General features: G+C 32.5%; 1 protein-coding gene across 6 annotated transcripts; it reads left to right on the top strand.

Moving 5' to 3' along the window:
- Positions 1-12,170: 12,170 nt before the first annotated feature.
- On the top strand, positions 12,171-21,392 carry LOC100785624 (nucleobase-ascorbate transporter 6). 6 transcript variants are annotated; one of them, XM_014774775.3, is made up of 15 exons: positions 12,171-12,712; positions 12,922-13,057; positions 13,754-13,851; positions 13,972-14,148; positions 14,400-14,500; positions 14,793-14,868; positions 14,955-15,014; positions 15,175-15,359; positions 16,135-16,231; positions 16,917-17,003; positions 17,177-17,235; positions 17,335-17,426; positions 17,534-17,611; positions 17,725-17,922; positions 20,933-21,392. In XM_014774775.3, exons 2-15 carry the CDS (start codon positions 12,952-12,954, stop codon positions 20,938-20,940), a joined length of 1,422 nt encoding a protein of 473 aa, XP_014630261.1. In that variant the 5' UTR covers positions 12,171-12,712; positions 12,922-12,951; the 3' UTR covers positions 20,941-21,392. The 6 variants fall into 6 exon arrangements, with proteins under 6 accessions (XP_014630261.1, XP_006578616.1, XP_006578615.1 ...); XM_006578553.4 differs by having other exon boundaries at positions 12,179-12,763; positions 17,725-17,885; XM_006578552.4 differs by having other exon boundaries at positions 12,180-12,387; positions 17,725-17,885.
- The last annotated feature ends 523 nt before the right edge of the window (positions 21,393-21,915 follow it).

Here is a 21,915-nt window from a genome sequence, read left to right as displayed (position 1 = left end):
CTGCTAGCAGGCCTGATATAATATTTAGTGTGTGTATGTGTGCTAGATTTCAATCAAATCCTAAACAATCACATCTTAGTGTTGTTAAAAGAATCATTAGATATTTGGTAGGCACTACAAACATAGGTTTATGGTATCCTAGAAATTCCATATGCACCTTAATTGGATATTCTGATTCAGACTTTGCCGGTTCTAAAACAGATAGAAAGAGCACTAGTGGAACTTGTCAATTCATTGGATCTGCTCTAGTTTCTTGGCACAGTAAGAAACAAAATAGTGTTGCTTTATCCACTGCAGAAGCAGAATATATTTCTGCCGGCAGTTGTTGTGCTCAAATCTTATGGATGAAGCAACAACATTCTGATTATGGAATCCTTCTTGACCATATACCTATTAGAAGTGATAATATAAGTGCAATTAATCTCTCCAAGAATCCAGTTCAACACTCTAGAACTAAACATATAAAAATTAGGCACCATTTTCTTAGAGATCATGTCCTAAAGGGAGATTGTGTATTAGAGTTTGTTGATACTAAGAATTAACTTGCTAATATCTTCACAAAACCTCTCCCCAAAGAAGCATTATTCTCTATTAGAAGGGAATTAGGCCTCCTAGATGTTAGTGATTTAGAAAAATAAGGATTGATTGATTTACTCTTATGATTGATTGTTTATATGTTACTTTGATTGAGTTTGTTTAAATTTTTGTTATTATGATAGAATTTATGAATTCCTGTGTGTTTTATAGTTGAATGATTGAATTAAGTGAATTAATAGTGATAATTAATCGTATTAGATGAATTTAGCATAGACATAGGTATTTTTTTTTTGAAACTAGCCTAGTTTATGCTCTGGTAATCGATTACCATCCAGTGTAATCGATTACACAAGAACAGGCAGCCTGTAATCGATTACAACATCCTGTAATTGATTACCAAAAGGCTTATTACTTCTGTAATCGATTACCAAGCCTTGTAATCGATTACAACTCGTCCTCATATATAAATACCCACGAATCCAGAGTTGTTACGCAGCCAAGGCTTTCCCTCGTGCCTCCTCCATCCCTAAAATTTCAAACCTTCGTATCTTACTCAAATCTTCACCAAAACACGTCCCGTAAAGCCCAATCTTCCTCTTTTTCACTCCTCTTTCACTTCCACCAATTGAATCCACTGAAACTTCATCTAATGGCAGAACCATCGAAGAAGAGAGGGATCATCCTCCACCGCCGCTGCTGCTGCCCATCGTCGCCACGGACCATCCGAAGCACCCACAACACCTATTCATCCCTCTTTATCATCTCCAAGATCATCCACATTGTTTTCATCCGATGATCAACGTCTACGGTACCTTTCTCAATTTTCTTCTAAGATCATCTTAGACCCTAAGTACCTAGACGTAGATTTCTTTAATGATGAAACGTTTGATTGCTATCAAGTGTTTCAAAATTCTGGCCTGGTTGATTTCATGTCATTAAAATTGACACATTATCCTGAACTTGTAAAGGTCTTCTACTGCAATTTAAAAATTCAGGATGGCATTATTTCCTCTGAGGTGCATAGTATTCCTATGGTCATTGATCAGTCATTGTTGTTGAACAAGTGGCCTCAGATATCTTAAGAAGGGGGGGTTGAATTAAGATATTACAACTTATTTCCCCAATTAAAATTCTATTTCACTTTCTATTCAAGTTATAAATTCCCTTAATAATGAATTTCTTAAATATTGATTCAAATAGAACAATTTGAATATGAATATAAAACAATAATAAATAAAGGAGTTTAAGGGAAGAGAAAATGCAAACTCAGATTTATACTGGTTCGGCCACACCCTTGTGCCTACGTCCAGTCCCCAAGCAACCCGCTTGAGAGTTCCACTATCTTGTAAATTCCTTTTACAAGTTCTAAACACACAAGGACAACCCTTCCTTTGTGTTTAGAATTCTTTCACAACAAGAGACCCTCGGTCTCTTAATCCCTTTTCAGAATGAAGAAGAAGAAAAGAAGAAATCTCTCTTGAAAGAGATAGATTGAACAATTTGAGCACTCAAATAATTCCTTATTGAATCACAAGTAATTTGGCCAAGGAATTTGTAAGAGGATAAAACGATTTTCTTTTTAAGAGGATAAGACCTTTTTGTTCTGAAAAACTCTTAGCAAATTCGTGTCTCAAGTCACATATATATAGGCCTTTGATAGCCATTCAAGAACCACATAAAAAGATTATAGCATGTGTGTAATCGATTACACGCTTTAAAATTTGAATTAAAACGTTCAGAAACTGCTGGTAATCGATTACCATATATGTGTAATCGATTACACAGTGCAAATTTTGAATTCAAATTTTAATAGCTGTTGTAAATCAGTTTTGGCCACTGGTAATCGATTACATCCTATGGTAATCAATTACCAGAGAGTAAATTTGTTGAAAAAGACTTTTTAACTTAAATTTCTTGGCCAAACCTTTTGCGACTTCAATTAGAATTCCCTTCCTATTTAATATACCCTTCCTAAGACTCTAGAGACGGTCTTGATCATTCATCTTGAATATCTTTGTCTTGAATAAATCTTTGAGAAGCATGTGATTCATGTAATCCTTTGGCATCATCAAAACATTCAGCTTGATCCTTTGTCTACAATTGTTCTTTTCTTTAACTCATTTACCCAGTCAAGGTGCACCTTTTGAGGGCACCATTGTTGATGAATGGAAATTTGATTATTCTAGTCATGATGCTCGCCGTATGGTATGCAATGACCAGGCTGAAATGACCGGTAGATTGCTGGCCGGGTCATTGACATTTGATAATCGCATCATGCACTATATAATTGTTAGAATTTTGCTTCCCCGGTCTTCAAATTTAGCACAAGCCTCTGAGGGGGATTTGATTCTAATGTGGGCTTTCCTTACCGGTCGTCAGATCGACTGGGCCCACTTGGTTGGGTACCGAATGCATAAGGCATTACGGGCCAATGCACCTCTCCCTTACCCACAATTGATAACTTTGTTTCTGCGTCATTTTCAAATTCCGCTTGATGATGAACCATTTGTTCAAGTCAAGCGTTCCTTTGCAATTGGTGCTGGTGCAGTGATTTCCTTTGGATATCGTAAGGATCAGAATGGTCAATGGCTGAAGAAAGACGCACTCCCTCCTCAAGATGAGCGTACTCCTTCACCTCCTCCTCAGCGAGATGATTCAGCACTCATGAATGAAGTCCTTTCCGAATTACGAGGTCTTCGTTCTTATGTTGGTGAACGTTTCGACTCATTGGATACACGTTTTGTTGGCATGGATATTTGCCTCACACAACTTGAAGAGGATGTGGGTTACATTCGTCAGAGTTTCGATCTTCCACCACCACCTCCACCTTCTTAGAATTTAGTTTCTAATTCTATGTCTCTTATAAGCCATGTATTTTGGCTATGCTACTTAGATTATTATGTTCAGTACTTTATTTATCTTGTAGTATTTGGATTTCAGACTTTTATGCTTTGATACTATGTGGTTTTGAATTTTGAATTGTTTGGATTCTGGTTTGGTTGTCTTATTTGTGAGTTTGATTGGTTATGCCTTATACTTTGATATTGATCTGTTTCCACTTCATTATTATATCTGGATTGATTCACAAGTACTTTGGCTTTTTGATGTTGCCGAAGGGGGAGAAAAATGGGGTGTAGAAAGGCTTAGTAGAAAGGCTTAGAAAAAGCTTAGAAATCAAGTGATCATCAATTCCAAAACATAGGGGGAGTGAACGCAAACGCAAATTTTATATATATACATTGCTTGCTTGAATCTTGATTTCAGGACTTATATTGTCATCATCAAAAAGGGGGAGATTGTAGAAGCCAATGCCTTTGGTGTTTTGATGATGATCATGATGATTTGATGCAAATGATGCAAATGGGCTTTTCAAGTTTATATTCAAGACAATGATTCAAGAATACAAGCCACAACATCAAGATGATCACTAGTATTTTAGGAAGGGAATTCCTAATTGATATAGCAAAAGGTTTGACCAAGTAATTTAAGTTAAAAAGTGTTTTTCAAGAAATTTACTCTCTGGTAATCGATTACCAGAGGATGTAATCGATTACCAGTGGCCAAAAATGATTTACAACAACTACTAAATATTAGAATTCAAATTTTAGACTGTGTAATCAATTACACAATATTGGTAATCGATTACCAGCAGTTAATAAACGTTTTAATTCAAATTTTAAAAGCTGTAATCGATTACACCAATCCTGTAATCGATTACCAGACAAGATTTTCAGAAAAATATTTCTAAGAGTCACAACTTCTCAAATGGTTTTTTACATGACCATCAATGGTCTATATATATGTGACTTAGAACATGAATTTGCTCAGAGTTTTTCAGAACAACAAGTGTTTATTCTCTCAAAGAGCAAAATCATTTTATCCTCTTGAGAATTCCTTGGCCAATTCAATTGCAATTCATTAAGGAATCATTTGAGTGCTCACATTGTAAAATCTATCTCTTTCAAGAGAGATTCATTCTTCTTCTCTTTCTAATTCTCTAAGGGATTAAGAGACCGAGAGTCTCTTGTTGTAAAAGAATTCTGAACACAAAGGAAGGATTGTCCTTGTGTGTTCAGAACTTGTAAAAGGATTTTACAAGATAGTGGAACTCTCAAGCGGGTTGCTTGGGGACTGGACGTAGGCACAAGGGTGTGGCCGAACCAGTATAAATTCGAGTTTGCACTTTCTCTTCCCTTAAACTCTTTTATTTATTATTGTTTTATATTTATATTCAGATTGTTCTATTTGAATCAATATTTAAGAAGTTCATTGTTAAGGGAATTTGTAACTTGAATAGAAAGTGAAATAGAATTTTAATTGGGGAAATAATTTGTAATATCTTAATTCAACCCCCCTTTCTTAAGATATCTGAGGCTACTTGTCTAACAATTTGAACCTTTTGAAAACTTCAAACACTTCATTTTTAGCCTTTATCAAGTATAGCCATATCATTCTATTATGTTCATCAACAAAAGAGACAAAGTATTTGTGGCCACCTAGTGAAGCTACCTTAAAAGGTCCACATACATAAGAATGTACCACATGTAACAATTCTAATGATCTCATTGGTAAATATACGCAAAAAGAGTTCCTAGGTTGCTTACTAGCACTGCATACCTTACACATTCTATCAGGCACATGCACATTGGGGAGAGCTATCACCATGTCTTTAGACTGTAATTGACTTAGGCTTCTAAAATTTAAAGGGCCAAACCTTAGATGCCAAAGACAACTTTCCTCCTTAGCCACTATTGTTGTACGACACTTTGCATATGCAACATTGATGTTGGCTTGAAAGGTTATATTCTTTGAGAGTGAGGATCTAAGCACCAACCTTTTGTTAGGGTCAAACAACTTAAGAGAGTCATTCTGCATAATCACTGAGAATCCCTTTTCAACTAGTTGTCCCACACTCATGAGATTGCACTGCATGCCAGGCACAAACAACACACTCTCAATAAATGTTGTCTTGCCATCCTTTCTTCTGATCACAATATTGCCAACTCTTTCAACATTCAAGGTTCTACTACCTGCTAGCTTAACCTTTTTGGATCTACTTGTATCTAGATCAATGAGCCACTCTTTATGCCCTGTCATACAGTTAAAGCATCCAATACCTAGATATCAAGCTTCTAAAGATGAAGCACCTTCAGTGGTTGTAACCATAAGCAAAACTATGTTTGAATCAGAATCTTCATGTGCAACATTGGCTTCTTGGTCCTCTACTTTTTTTTTCCTTTTCCTTTTCCTTTTGTGTGCCAACACTCCTCAACATAGTGGCCAAACTTATCATACACAAACCATTTAATCTTCCTTTTGTCTTTCTTCTTTCGATTTCCCTGATCCGAAGAACCAACCTCTCCCCTATGGGAAGATTCTGCTTTATCTTCAACCTTAGACTTTCCTTGATTGAAATTCCAATCTCCTTATGCCACTTTGACCTTGCTCCTTTGAATCAACATCAATTCTTGTGCTTCTAAAGATCCTTGAAGCTCCTCAATCTTCATGGTCTCTACATCTTTAGATTCTTTAATCGCCACCACTATGTGATAAAAATCTGAGCGAGGGTGTGCATGGTTTTGTTTATGATCATTTGATCTGTGATCTATTTACTACAACCCTCCATCGCATTTGTGAGACTTAACACGTGACTGAAATAGTCTACTACTCTTTCTGATTCTTCCATTTGCAGCAATTCATACTACCTCCTCAATGCTTGGAGTCACACCTTTCAAATCTTCTCTCCACCAGTGAAGCACCTCTCCAATATATCCCACACTTCCTTGGTTGTAGATGCTTTGGAGATCTTGTCAAAGATACTTGCATCCATACTCTGGTGGATCAAGAACAAGGCTTTGTTGTCCTTATTTACTGCATCATTGTGTATATCTCTTTGTGCATCTGTAGGATTATCACCAAGTTCTTGGTATCCATTTTGCACAATTTCAAGTAGATCTTGAAACTGAAACAACACCTTCATCTACACGCTTCATCACTCCTAATTCTTGCCAACAAGAACTGGCAAATTCCTAGGGAATCCACCATTGCCTACCATGATCATAGCAACAACAATAAAAGGAAGAATATGTAATGATCACAACGAAAAAATGGAAGAGGAATGTGTTCTCTCACACCCAATAAAATCTCATAAACAAATCTCTCTTGATCTTGCTCTCACTCACTCGTGATCTCACACATTTTCCCTTAAATCTTCACAAGGCTCTTGATACCAATTTGATAGAGCAAGACTCACTCACACAATGTTTAAAGAGAACAATGAAGAATGAATGTTATTGAATCTCTATAAATTGGATTACATCAACTCCGTATATATGTGAAGTGAATACAAAGTAACACAACTAACACAAGTTAGCTATTAACTAACTAACCTCCAAACCCAACTAATTTTTGAATTATTAGTTATTCACTAACCAACATAAATTAAGTACTATACTTTCAAATTATTTAAATACCTTTATATATATATATATATATATATATATATATATATATATATATATATATATATTTCTCTAATTTATTTTAGTACACCTATATAATATGAAGGACTATTGCTGATACTCACTAAGTCACATTCTAACTCATTGTCATCCCTATCTAAGCAAGTTCATCACATGTTTGGTGTTAAAAATTATTTCACAGTCCAATTTTTTTAAAAAAATGACAATTAAGCTACAACAATTAGAATAAATTAATTATGTCATAATTGAACAATGATGATTATAGTTGCAATAGTTAAACAATATGTAGAAGTTTTTTACAAAATACATTCTTGAAAAGGAAAAAAAACTTAATTGTGACTAAATTTAAAATTAAGGGTTTATATATATCAAACTAAATGAGTGTGCATTACATTAATAAATTTAATATATATATATATATATATATATATATATATATATATATATTAATTATAGTATGTTCACAAGTCATTTTAGCATATGGATTAAAACCCATGCAACCTATGCAATTGCATGGCTCCCCTGCTAGTTTTGTATTTATAATAAAAGAATTTCTAGTTTTGCATTTCCTCTCCCTTTCTCTTCCAAGCTTTGTTTATTTATCCCACATATATATAAATTTTATTTTAAAGAAGAGCAACCCTGTTTTTATATTTATCTTAATTTTTTTCCCTAAATACTTTAAACTTTATCACCATATTAACAAGGTGAGTGATATTGTCATATATAAATTAAGAGCATAATCTTTATGTGATCCAGCTCTAATCATTGAATGAGAGACAAAGTAGAAAAGAAGCATGCCACTAACTTCTTTTCTAAATTCCACACTCCATTGTCATCATGTTAACAACCAATTAAAGAAAGCACCAAAAAGTACTGCATATTCCTTTAACCTCTTGCTCAATCGTATTCAACAGAGATCGACACTGTCACGTCTTACGTTGATACCCTCATAATTTGTAATTAAGAATATTTCTAATCATATTATACACCAGAGGTGGTTATTACTCATGTGACTCCAGTTAATCCGATAGGGATGCCGAGAATATTCAAAAAGCAAGGACTACTTTATACACGAGCTTATGAATAATTTGTTATGATTAATTTAAGGACGTGTTTGACTTTATTTTATATTAGTTCCTATCAAACTTATGAATAATTTGTTATAAGTAATAGCTCATTGATGCATTCATATTAGTTTTGTATTTGTTTTAAGAACTTCACAAAAATCTTTATACTATAAATGAGTATCCAGTTCACGGTATATCTTAACGCTGACAGATACTAGTAATTAAGAATGCCGCGCCAATTTTATTTTATTTTTCGTAAGGACTTTAAGCAAATAATTAAATTGTGTTTATGTCACACATAATAAAAACTGCTATTGAAGATCATTAACAAATATACTGCCAAACTTTTAGCGAATGGAAAAGGTTTCAATGCAGGAAAGACAAGAGGGGAAAATATAAAATCATAGCTTTTACCGAACCAAATCATTGTTTGGCAGAAAAGAGTTTGCCATAAAAACAAGATAAAAAAATATTTCCCAATATCTGTTTCATATGACTTATTTACATGTTTTATTTTCTTGTCAATCTAGTTCAGAAAGAAAAAGGTATGAAAAAGTATATAGAAAGACAAAAAATTACCTGTTGTAAATAATTATAATATACTAAATTATAAAATATAGATGTTTATGTAGACTTTTATTTTTAATATTGCTCTCATATTAACTAAATTTAAATTTATTTAGTTTTTCATATTTTTTCCCTATTATTTCATTTTCTTTTTTCTTTTCTCAAACCAAAGATTAGACTGCAAGAGGGGCACAAAGGAATTAGACAATGACAAGTCTAGAGAAGAGGGCTGGCACAGTGACATACTTTCGTTGTGTCGGTGTTTTATTCAGATGACATATAAGTTTTGGTGGATTTAGTTCTCAGAAATTAGTATTCTAAATGTGTGGGGCATCGAGAAATTTCAACGGAGTGACTTAAATCGGCTTTAAGTTAAGTAATTTGAAAATATTATTCAAGTAAATGAATTATATGTTATAGAGTTTTTATACAAGGTGTTTATATGAATAATTATCGTTTAATTATGAAAAAAAATATTTTTGAAATTAAAACGAAACTTATTGTGTGAATACAGCCATAAAACAAAATTCACTTAAATATATTTTTATTTATTTATGTAATATATATATATATTTTTTAACTTGCTACCTAAAAAATATTTATTTTACTTTTTAATATTTTTAAATATTTATTTTTGATATATGTAGATAGTCGTAATGATATGATACTTAATTAATAATATGATAATTTATTAATTATCACATCAATATTTAATGAATCATGACTAATGTCACATATTAAAAATAAAAATTTAAAAATATCAAATAATAAATAAAAATATCTTTTAGATAATAAATTGAAAAGAAGATCAATTCCATGTATAAAAACATAAACTGATAAGATTTACTAAAATTAAGTTAGTAACTTGAGTTGAGTTTTACCGTTAACATAGAAATAATGAATGCTTTTAAATAATATGGGACAGCAAGAGTCTTACTAGAAGAGAATTAAGAATTCAAATTGAATTTTGTATAAGAGATGCTCCTAGTTAAGTTTAGTTTTTTTATTTTTCTTTTAACTTACAGACTGGAGTTACATTATAGTATATGTTTACTTTCTTGATATCATGTAAATGAACATCGAATAATGGTCCCACTTTAATGGTAAAAAAAATACTTCCATACGTATAACAAGACCCCTTTTTTTGTTTTAATTAGATCTTAAGCATTGCATAAATATTCAACTAGAATCTGAGGAGGTTAATCCAATTACAGAGATGATAATAGAGGTTTTACATGCAAGAGTGTATGCCAGTTGTAAGTCAATAAAACAACAATGGACAGGCAACACCGTTCATTCAGTGATTTTAGGGATAAGACTTAGAGCATTTGTCGGTTGTCTTTTCTCTTTTTCTTAGGTGTTTGTAGTCTAAGAATTTTAAAATTTCAAAAGAATTAAAAATATAACAAAAATTAATTACTTTTATTTTTAAAATATTTTAATTAATTAATTAATTTTCTTTATTTTTATATTTAAATAGTATACTTGAATAAAATAATTTAATTAATTAATTATTTTTTAAAAAAATTCAATTTTAATAAAAAATAGACATTGGTTTAGGAGTAAACCAACTCAAATTCAAGCTTTAGACTCATTATCAATAACAAATTATTTACCATTACTTTTTAAAGCAAAAAAAATTATACATATTAACAAAAAGATTTAACATATAACTTTTTTATTTAAAGTAGAAAAAATATCTCTCAAAATTTGTTTTAGAATTTACCATTTTAAATAATAAAAAATTCAAAATTATAAAATTTCATTAAAAAGTAATTGACAAGGAATTATAAACTATTTTTCTTTTAAAATCTCCAAAAACTGAAAGGGAAATAAACAGTGAGGTTCTATCTCTCTTCCCTTTCCTTCTCTTTAAACAAAACAAATAAGAAATTTTTCTCTCTCTATTTTTCTTTCACTCGATTAAAATTATTTTCCAATAAAAAAAATATGTTCTTAAGAATTAAGAATATATATAAAAATGTGTTGCTAGTATTTCTCTTACCAAATCTCTTAAAATGGTGTTTATGGAATTAGGTGCGCCAATATTCCTCTGCTATAATATACCCCTCTCCAAAAACTAAACAACAGTATCATTCCAAATTCTTCGTCTTCTTTTGGCCCCTGTTAACGACCCCTTTCTAAGAATATTCTAATCATTTTATATGTTTTTTTTTCTTTCTTTCTTTCGAAAGCAGCATATTCTACAGAGATTGAACTCCGAAGTGAAGTAAACTTTAGAGGATACTAAATGGTTACTTTTATTAAACCAAAAAACCCTAATTAATTAAATCTGAACCGAAACAATAAAAGCTTAAGATATATTTAATAACTATGACGAGTCATTAGCTGATTATTACCACTTTTTCTTATCCAAATACCCGTTAATACGTAGATTCGCTATCTAATGTACAATTTTTGTATAAAAGCAGGCACATGCTCTCGTGCCACTCCCTTAAAAATCGCCAACCACTACTTTCACACATGTTTGGGGAGGTTGCAAGGTCAGATAATAAAATAATGTTTTAATATTTAATAACAAATAAAATATAAAAGAAATCAATTTGATTTCATTTTATAAAATGTGTTTTTATTGATTTTTTTTAATTTTAAATAATAAAACAAATAATGATGATTAAATGACAATTCACTAGCAGTACGATTGGTTCAGCAAAAGAGAAGAAAAAATTGATGATGGAAAGAAAACATGTTAATTTATAATCCTTCTCCTGTTCAGAATGTTAAAATATACAAAGGAGGTTTCACAAAAAAGTTTATCTATCCAAATTAGGAAGAAAAGGAGAGAAAAGTTTTTTAAAAAGTATGAAGACATAGATATTCTATTATTATTATTTAAAATATTTGTCATTTTATATATACATGTTTTTTTCATTTTATTTTTTTATATAATCAGATAACTTGGAAAATAATCATATTTTTCACTCCTTTTCTCTTTCATTTCTTTTACTTCCTTTCTTTTCTCAATCAAACATAGCATGAATTCCATACATTTCTATAAATCCAACATATAGGTTAAAGGTGTGACATTTATGGGTACCTTTGTCTGATGGGTTTGGTGGTAAGGAATTTTTTTTAATAGACACACTTTAAATTGGTATTTTTTAAATAATAAATTCATATAAATTTGAAATCTTAATCCATTATATATATATATATAATTTTTTAAAACTATATAATTCTTTTAATTTAAAATTAAAAAAATTACTCTCTTTTTGCCCTTTTCTCTAAAATTCTCCACACCAATTGCTTGGCTTCATTTGCACCAGACACACTATTTTATAAAACAAGCAAAAGAAATAATAAAAAAAAACTAACATAAGAATGTTGAGAATTATTCTTCTCATATTATATCATATGCATAAAGTTCTACTAGTAACATTCAATAGGAAAGAACAAGATTGTTAGTAGTGTTTTATCATATTAAAATATATTTGCACACTTCATCTGCTATGTGTGCATGACATGAGAATGCCCCCACCTAAACATTCTTCCTGCAATTTCAACACCCCGAAACAAAACAATAAATGTGAGCAACATTTGTTGGAAAGTAGTAAAATAGGGTGTGTGAGAGAGCTATACTAACTCAACACAAACCTACTAGTGAGTGAGAGAAAGACAGAGACATTACTTTTGGTAGTAGCAACAAGCAAAGAGAGGAAAGAAAGAAAGAGAGAGAATCTTCATTCAATTTTTTTCTGCTCATTTTCAGTGTACGCCTTTATCGTTTCTCTTTCCCTAACATTGGAGTCTGCTTTACACCACACTCCACAACAAAGATCGTCTGCATTCCCTTTCCCTTCTCTTTTCACCCCTTTTTTCTTTCTCTCTTGGTCTCTCTCTCTCTCTCTCTCTCTCTTTTTTCTGGTGGGGGCACCTCATTTTGTTTTTGACTTCATAATACTACTCCTCTTCACTAAAAAAAGGTGCTTTCTTTTTTGCATCTTCTCTTAACTCCTTTCTTAAACTGTGCAATTATTGTGGTTTTGGCCATTGCTTTCACTTCATTGCCTAAAGAGAGTCCCCAGCTCAGCTCAGGTCAACTCTCTAGTTGTTTGTTGCATTTTTCATTTTCTAGGCTTAGTCATTGTAAGAGAGCTCCCACTTTTTCTTTGTGTTTCTTTTATCCTCTTCTGGGTCTTTTTCTTTGTGGCATTGGGGGATCTGGGTTGGTGTTAGATTTGATTTTTTTTTTTTTGTAGATTTATTAATTTATTGGTTGTTGTTGTTGTTTATTCATTGTTCAGAGATAGAAAGAGAAGGAAAAAAGGGCTATTATGGCAGGAGGAGGAGCTCCAGCTAAAGCAGATGAGCCACAGCCACATCCACCAAAGGATCAGTTACCAAATATTTCTTACTGCATTACTAGTCCTCCTCCATGGCGTAAGTGCTTCACCTAGTTTAGATTCAAAACTGGCTTTCTATAAGAAAACTAATTATAATGATGTTATTGAAAATAAAAATTGTTCCTTTTCAGTTCCCAGTTGAGGATTTTTTTTAAAAAAAATATTGAAAGAAAACTAGTGATTCTTAAGGTGGTTGAAAAAACAAAGGAAAATGAACTGCCTTTTCTGCTTTGGGGGTTTGATTCTGGTTTTGTACTTTTATGCCACTGGCAATTCAGGCTTCTTTTTGCTTTTACTATTAATGGAGCCAATTTGAAGTTCTGTTTCCAATTTAATTGAAATCCTTTTAACTATATATATAAACCAAGGGCCTTTTCTGTTATTTCCAGATCCAGATTTGGTACTCTGGATTCTGGAAACAATTTGATTGCTACTTCCAAATTTGCCCCACTGGTGAAATACTTTTTAAATATTTTAATAGCTTTAAAAAAACTATATGTTTCATACTTTTTGGATTTTGGGGCATTGCACACAGTCAAGATGGAACAATGTTGTTAATGGATTCTAAGTAAGTGAAATAATTGGCCGACTTTAATGATGTATTCTTTGATCATTTGTTGTTTATGTTTAAAAATTTAAGAATCTCCCTGCCCCCCGTTTTACTTGAGCTTTACTTTGTTTTTGTTTTTTTTCTTCTTAATTTGATGAGAATTTTGGGGACATTCTGATGCAGCTGAGGCCATACTTCTTGGTTTTCAACATTTTCTTGTGATGCTTGGCACAACTGTGTTGATTCCCACTGCTCTTGTTCCCCAGATGGGAGGTGGCAATGTAAGCAGCTACGGATTAAATAAATATAAAGCAGCAAATTGTAAATAACTTCAATGATTGAAGATGCTTTTTCCTCCTAGCCAAAATTATATAATAAAAATTAAATTTCAATATTTGCAGAATGAGAAGGCAAGAGTTATCGAAACCCTGCTTTTTGTAGCCGGTATTAACACATTGTTGCAAACAATGTTTGGAACTCGACTGCCTGCAGTAATTGGAGGGTCTTACACCTTTGTTCCAACCACAATCTCAATTATCCTTGCTGGCCGATTCAGTGATGAACCAGATCCTATAGAGGTCTTGTAATCAGAACAAATCTAATACTAAATGATGCATGATTGATATGCTTGATATATTATTTACATTGCTACGATATATGTAATTGTATTGTATATCCATTTTTTATTTGCTTAATTATATTGGAAATAGAAGAGTAAGAATTTGATTCAAGAACAACCATAAAGCATTAGATTTTGTGTTTATTTGATTGAAACTTTTTGATAACCTTTTTCCCTGTTTTTTGGCTCTAATTTTTTATATTTAATCAGAAATTCAAGAGGATAATGAGATCAATCCAAGGTGCTCTTATTGTTGCTTCAACTCTTCAAATAGTACTGGGCTTCAGTGGTCTCTGGCGTAATGTTGCAAGGTTGGCCAAAGTTCTTACTTAGTGGATGCATCATGCTTTTTCTGTCTTTATCTATCTTGACAATGTCTAACTGAACTGTAACCTATATTTAAGAATGTCTTTGCTATGTATGCTCATTTGTGATTGTTCCACCAAGCTAATTGATCTTTGAAGTGGATGCTATAGCTTAAGTGATTTATTCAATTGGATTTGGATTAACTTGCACAAAAGCCAAAAAAGATTTAAAAAAATTTAATAATCTTGTGAATGTGTATAATATTCCCCTCTTATGTAAGTTCAATTGTTTCTGTAGGTTCTTAAGTCCACTTTCGTCAGTTCCTTTGGTATCTCTTGTTGGTTTTGGGCTGTATGAGTTAGGGTTCCCTGGGGTAAGCCTTCTGCTACAAATTTACAATGTTCAATGTTTAGCATTAATTGTCGGAAGTTTCAATATTGATTTCTGTCTTGGGTGTAGGTTGCTAAATGTGTAGAGATCGGCCTGCCTCAGCTTATATTGCTAGTATTTGTTTCACAGGTAGAGACAGAATTGCATATAGTGTCTTCTAAATTTCTAAATCTCAGCATTAGGATCTCATTTGCTTTTGTCCTCTTGGTTTCTTTACTCTTCTAGTTTTCTAGCATGATGGTTTCTATAAATTTGAGTTTGTTAACTGGTTAGTGGTTGTCACATGCAGTATGTGCCCCATGTGCTACATTCGGGGAAACATATCTTCGACCGTTTTGCCGTGTTATTTACAATTGTAATTGTGTGGATATATGCTCATCTACTTACTGTTGGAGGGGCCTATAATGATGCTCCACATAAAACTCAGATATCATGCCGCACTGATCGTGCTGGACTTATTGATGCTGCTCCTTGGTTAGTTGTGTGATTTTATTCAATTTTAACTCTTGATGGCATTTTTTTCTATGGCCATTGTTTTGATCCCTATAATTTTACCATGTTTTTTAATTAATCCTATAATTGAAAAATTTCTATATGGTTCCTAACACAATTGCCAACTATCAGGCATTTGCCCAAGTGATGTTGGTGTGCCAAATGTGAACTAGAGGGTGGCCAAATTAATCCATTTCTTGTTTAAGAAACACAATCATGTCAGTGTTTCATGGGGATTGGCGCAGATGTGTCAGGGATGGATTGATTTGGTTGCCATCTAATCCACTGTGGCAAAATGGCCTTAACATTAAATCATTGGCAATTGGTCGTGATAAGGTCCTAATTAAAAACTATTTTTAGGGACTAATTTAAAGCTTGGTAAAATTATATTCTGTGTGTTCATTAGCAAATGAGACTGAACTATTTTCTTTATTAAACATTTTTCTCCTATTTCAGATATATTTTTGTTATTTCAATTTTAGTTTACTATTTTGACCAGAATAATTTTTTGTGGCTAACTGAGGAGATACCTCTTAAATGATACACTGAAATGGGTATATCACATTTGTCGCTCTTAATTCTTTTGTAATACATATCACTATTACCAATCTAAGAGGATGCACACAATTGATTATTATTCAAGTCATATTCAACTGAATCCTTATTGCTTTTTAAATTGGTGGGAATCTACTACCTAGGTTCAACTTTGTGAGTTGAAACTTGTTGAGAGGAATTTGTGATGGTTTTGAGTTTGCAGGATAAGAATTCCATATCCCTTTCAATGGGGAGCACCTTCATTTGATGCAGGTGAAGCCTTTGCCATGATGATGGCATCTTTTGTTTCTCTTGTAGAGGTAATTTCTTTCATTAGATCTTCTCGGTTAAGAATTCCTTTTTGTTTATTAATTGATTTTCTTTCTTGCGGAACAACTATTCAGTTATATTCTATATTCATCATTTTCGTTGGGTGATCTGCAAATTTTATCAGTGCATTGCAACTAGACATATACAGGACAGCTTATCCTTCTTATATCTTACATCCCTTTGTGCCAGTTGACCTTTAGGGAAATTATCCTTTTAACAAATATTGATAACTATTATAACTTAGTAATATCACTTATGAGCTTTAAAATCTTCTGGTAATGTAGTTAGGTTTTTATCCTGAAAAAAAGTTAGTTTGGCATTTGTCATAAATGGTTGATTTTGTTTTCCTAAAGGGAAATGGAAACAGATGAATGATGAAAATCTATATAATGAGTCTTCATGATAAATTGAGCAATGTGAAACTGATTTTGTGTTATAATCGATATAGTTGTCAAGGAGGGGGGGAAGCTTTGTCCAAATTACATTTTCAAGTGATATATAGTCATTGATTCTGCTAAAATTCAACCTGCACGTTGTCTTGCTGTACATGCATGATGACTTTCTTGGGATTGTCTGGCTTGTGTACTTGCACATTGGTTCAGTATTAGTGTTATGCAGTTACAAGTTGTATACTTAGATTAAATTATTTACTAATGTTTCATTTGTTACAAACAGTCCAGTGGAGCTTTCATTGCTGTATATAGGTATGCAAGTGCAACACCATTGCCACCATCTATTCTCAGTCGGGGTATTGGTTGGCAGGTACAAAATTGGCTAGTGCTTGAACACTTGAATATCCGTGAAAAAAAATTGTGCATTTATAAATAATAATAATAGTGGTAAAGGTCATATAATTGATTATAATGTTCTTTTTACCAAGCATTTAAGTAGAATACTCGAGTATAATACAATGTGCATCTTGTTTATGCTCTTAGGGAGTTGGCATTCTGTTATCAGGATTATTTGGAACAGTCAATGGATCCTCTGTATCTGTGTAAGATTGAAATTGTTCTGTTTGTATTCTCTATTACTTTACATTATCTAAACACAACTTTCTTGTCGATGAAAAGAATTTTGTTGGTTTCCCTACCAGAGAAAATGCAGGTCTTTTGGCTTTGACACGTGTTGGAAGTAGAAGGGTGGTGCAAATCTCTGCCGGATTTATGATTTTCTTTTCAATTCTTGGTGAGTTGATGAAACATAATATGCTTGTATTTTGAAATATCTACTTTGCCTTATCCTAGTACATTTTCTTCCCTTTTAACATCGGTTCATTTTCTTCTACTGTGTAGGAAAATTTGGAGCAGTTTTTGCCTCTATCCCACCTCCCATTATTGCTGCCTTGTACTGCTTGTTCTTTGCTTATGTTGGTATGTTTGATTCTTTAAAAAATACTCATACATGTATTTGTACTTTGATTTGATTTATTATGGCCCCTGCAAGAAGCATCATGTAATGTTCCACTTTTGCTGATCATTTGTAGGTGCTGGTGGTCTTAGTTTTCTTCAGTTCTGCAACCTCAACAGTTTTAGAACAAAGTTCATTTTAGGCTTCTCAATCTTCATAGGCTTGTCTGTGCCACAGTACTTCAACGAGTACACAGCAATTAATGGCTATGGTCCAGTTCACACAGGCGCAAGATGGGTATGGATAAGGAATAAATCACCAATTTTGCCCCTAAGTATCACCCTCTCTCTTAAGTAGTTCTTAAAGAAATAAATTTATATAAATAATCTTCAAATATTGAATATCGATCAGTTTAGTCCTGCAGTTAATGAGCAAATTACTTAACATCCCTGAGGTTTTTTCAAATTACACACAATACCCTTCCTTGTTTAATGTTTATAGCAGCACCCTGTTAGTGTATTGTTTAAGAACATCAAAGGGATTAATATATAAGAGGGTGTTAGTGTAATGTTTTCAAACATTAAGGGGGTTAGTGTAGGAATAAACAAAAGTGTTGTGTGTAATTTGGATAAAAATCGAGACGTGAGTGTAATTTGCTCTAAGTGAATATATTTTACTAAGTTTTTTCAAATTACAGACAATATCCTTCCTTGTTTAATGTTTATAGCAGCACCCTGTTAGTGTATTGTTTACAAACATCAAAAGGATTAATATATGAGAGTGCTAGTCTAATGTTTTCAAACATTAAGGGGGTTAGTGTAGGAATAAACAAAAGTATTGTGTGTAATTTGGATAAAACTTGGGATGTGAGTGTAATTTGCTCTAAGTTAATATATTTTATTAACATTTAGGGGCTAATTTGAAGTTTTGATATTTAGAGGGTTACTTATTATAAAGTTTCAAGTCAAAAGATAAAGTGCATGCACATTGAGAATTAAATTTTTATCACTAAGATTAAGGTGATTTAAATGCAAAGTGAAAAATTGTATTTTACTAGATGAACTTTAGTTGAATGGATGCATTGGAAGTTGTTTTTGTTTCAACTTTCACGAGAGCTTATTTATTATAGTTTGTGGCAATCTTTATTATAAATAGAGAAGATAATTAGTGGAGAAACACAACAAATGAAGAGAGATTGTAAAACAAAGTCATTTTGTTGAGAAAAAAATGTCTTTGTGTGAGAGTGTTATCATTTCTTGTAACCATTGAGTAGGGTACTCGGGTTAGTAGAGTGATACACTATTTGGGGTGAGTTACAATCTTGTAATCATTCTCGTGATAGTGAAAATATTTTTGACACGGTTTCGTGGACGTAGGCAAGAGGTGCCGAACCACGTTAAATTCTTGTGTTTGTTATTATGTTTCCTACGGTGTAATTTTTGTGTGTTTTTACAATCCTTTGTGAGTGTGGATAATTTTTGTTTGTTTGTGGGAGCGTTGATTATTCAACAGTGGTATCAGAGTTATGACTGGGAGCACACAAAGGTTCGAGATACCGTTGTTTGACGAAAAAATAAATTTTATGATTTGACAGAGAACTATTCAAGACCTTTTGGTGTAGCAAAGTCTTGATCAGGCATTAGAAGATGAAAAGCCAGTTTCTATAAATGAAATCGAGTGGACTAAGATCCAAAGGAGGGTTGTGAGCACGATTCGGTTAGCCCTTGCTCCTGATATAAAACATGCATTGAAAGAGACAACACTGAAGGCCTTGTGGGAGAAGCTCAAGAATATCGATACGTCAAAGTCGCTAACCAATTGCCTTTGTTTGAAGATGGAGTTGTATCAACTCAAAATGGAGATGGAAGGAGATCTGCATGACCACATCAACAAAGATGACGCTGACTCTCAATCGCGTCCACAACGAGATATGAATAACATTCAATGTTACTATTGTGGTGAGAATGATCATGTGCAAGTGAGGTGTAAACAAATAAAGGAGGACTTGAAAAAATTAAGAGATATGAACAAAGATGACACTAACTCTCAAGCTAATGTAGTAAAAAGTGTGGAAGATGAAGATATGTTTTTTGCAACAAATGACGAGGTTGCTAAAACAAAATGAGTGATGGATTCTCCTGCCTTAAAGCACATTTGCTGAGATCGAGAGATGTTTGATACTTTGAAAACTGATGGAGAATTCGGTCATTTCAAGTTAGGGAATGGTGGAAAAATGAAGATTGAAGGTGTAGGGAGTGTGAGAATGAAGTTCCATGATGGTGTTATTTGAACTCTCTCAAATGTGAGGTTTGTACCTTCTGTTGTTGTCAATATGATTTTTATGGGGGAGATGACATCACAAGGGTACACATGTTGGTCCAAAGTAGGATGCAAAGTGTACAAGGAGAGACACTTGGTATTGCGAGGACAAAAAAATAAAGGTAACCTTTGTTATTTGGATGGTCAAGTCTTCCAGAGAAATCATGATAGCAAAGTGAAGTAGAAAGTAAAGTTTTCTAATGTTATGGAAGTGTTGGGAGATACTTCCATTGGAAGGGGAGTTTGTTCACTTCAAAATTAATTGAAGGATATTTCTCTTTTGGCTTGAGGGGGAGAATTGTAGAATTTTAAGTCAAAAGATAAGGTGCATGCACATTGGAAATTGAATTTTTATCAATAAGGTTTAGGTGGCTTAAATGCAAAGTGAAAGATTGCATTTTACTAGATAAATTTTAGTTAAATGGATGCATTATAAGTTGTTTTTATTTTAACTTTTAAGAGAGTTTATTTACTATAGTTGGTGACAATCTTCATTATAAATAGAGAAGAGAATTAGTGGAGAAACACAACACATGAAGAGAGAGTGTGTGAGAAGAGAGATTATGAAATAAAGTCACTTTATTGAGAGAAAAATATCGTTGTGTGAAAGTATTACCATTTCTTGTAACCATTGAATTAGGTATTTGGATTTGTAGAATGATATACTATTTGGGTTGAGTTACACAATCTTGTAATCATTCTTGTGATAGTGAAAATATTTTTGAGACGGTTCCGTAGACATAGGCAAGAAGTGCTGAATCACGTTAAATTTTTGTGTTTATTATTATTTTTTCTACGGTGTAATCTTTGTGTGTGTTCTCATGATCCTTTATAGTTGTGAGTATTTTTTGTTTGTTTGTGGGAGTGTTGATTATCCAACACTTATGATGATTTCTAATACTTAAAGGGATTACCTATATAATTCTTTTGACTTTGGAGACCGTTTAGGAGAGAGTAATATTTGAAGGATTTGTTTTTACTTATTGTTGAGTTTACTTACAATCACATTTTTATGTACATGGCAGTTCAATGATATAATCAACGTCCCATTCCAATCAAAACCATTTGTTGCGGGTGTTGTGGCATATTTTCTAGACAACACTTTGTTTAAGAGAGCAGCTGATATTAGGAAGGACAGAGGTAAACATTGGTGGGACAAGTACAAGTCCTTCAAGGGTGACACAAGAAGTGAGGAGTTCTATTCACTTCCTTTCAATCTAAACAAGTACTTTCCCTCTGTTTAATTGTGCACAAGAGCTCAATCAAATATATAAGGTGGTCTCATCATGTTCACCACGGTCTAGTTCTAATATTTAATTGAATTTTCTTACACGCCATAGCTCTATGAATAGTCCACCCTATTATATTTTATAGCATTTTGTAATACATTTATTTTATTGCCCTTGTTTCTGTAAATCTGATCAAGAAAGTGGATTGACGTAGCTAATGCGCATGGTTAAATTATAGGCCCTTTGATTTTGTTAAGTTCACTTTAGAATATTTTATGCCCCCTCCATCTACATGCGATGCATTTTGTACTCTATTATCTATCGAGTTATAGTGTACTATTTTATTAATCTATACATAAACCCGCACCGTACGAGTAGATGAGCAAAATTGCTTCAGCTTTTATTTGATTAAAAAATAACTAATATTTGGGTGAATTTCATTAGAATAATCAACTAGATCATGTATTAAAATTTAAGTAATCGACGTTAAACTTCCAATTGTTCATGGTAATGTTTTAACTAAAATATAGTGAAGTTCTCCAAAAAAAGATATAGTGAAGTTTAGGGGTGCAGTTAGTTTACTGATTGACGTGTGTCCAATTTATGACTGACAAAGTATATTTTGGTATTCAATATCACTATTGAAAGAAACAATGATTTTATTTAGGAATAAAATTAATTAAGATACACAAGACAGAAATGGTTGAAGAGTTTTTTTAAGAGGTATCAAAGCATGAAGAAAAAGAATCTGAAGATAACATTGTCATAATCACACGTAA

Source organism: Glycine max, chromosome 4 (genome assembly GCF_000004515.6).
Source record: "Glycine max cultivar Williams 82 chromosome 4, Glycine_max_v4.0, whole genome shotgun sequence".
NCBI lineage: Eukaryota > Viridiplantae > Streptophyta > Magnoliopsida > Fabales > Fabaceae > Glycine > Glycine max.
The sequence above is the reverse complement of the archived record's forward strand: the minus strand, read 5'-3'. Positions and strand labels throughout refer to the sequence as shown.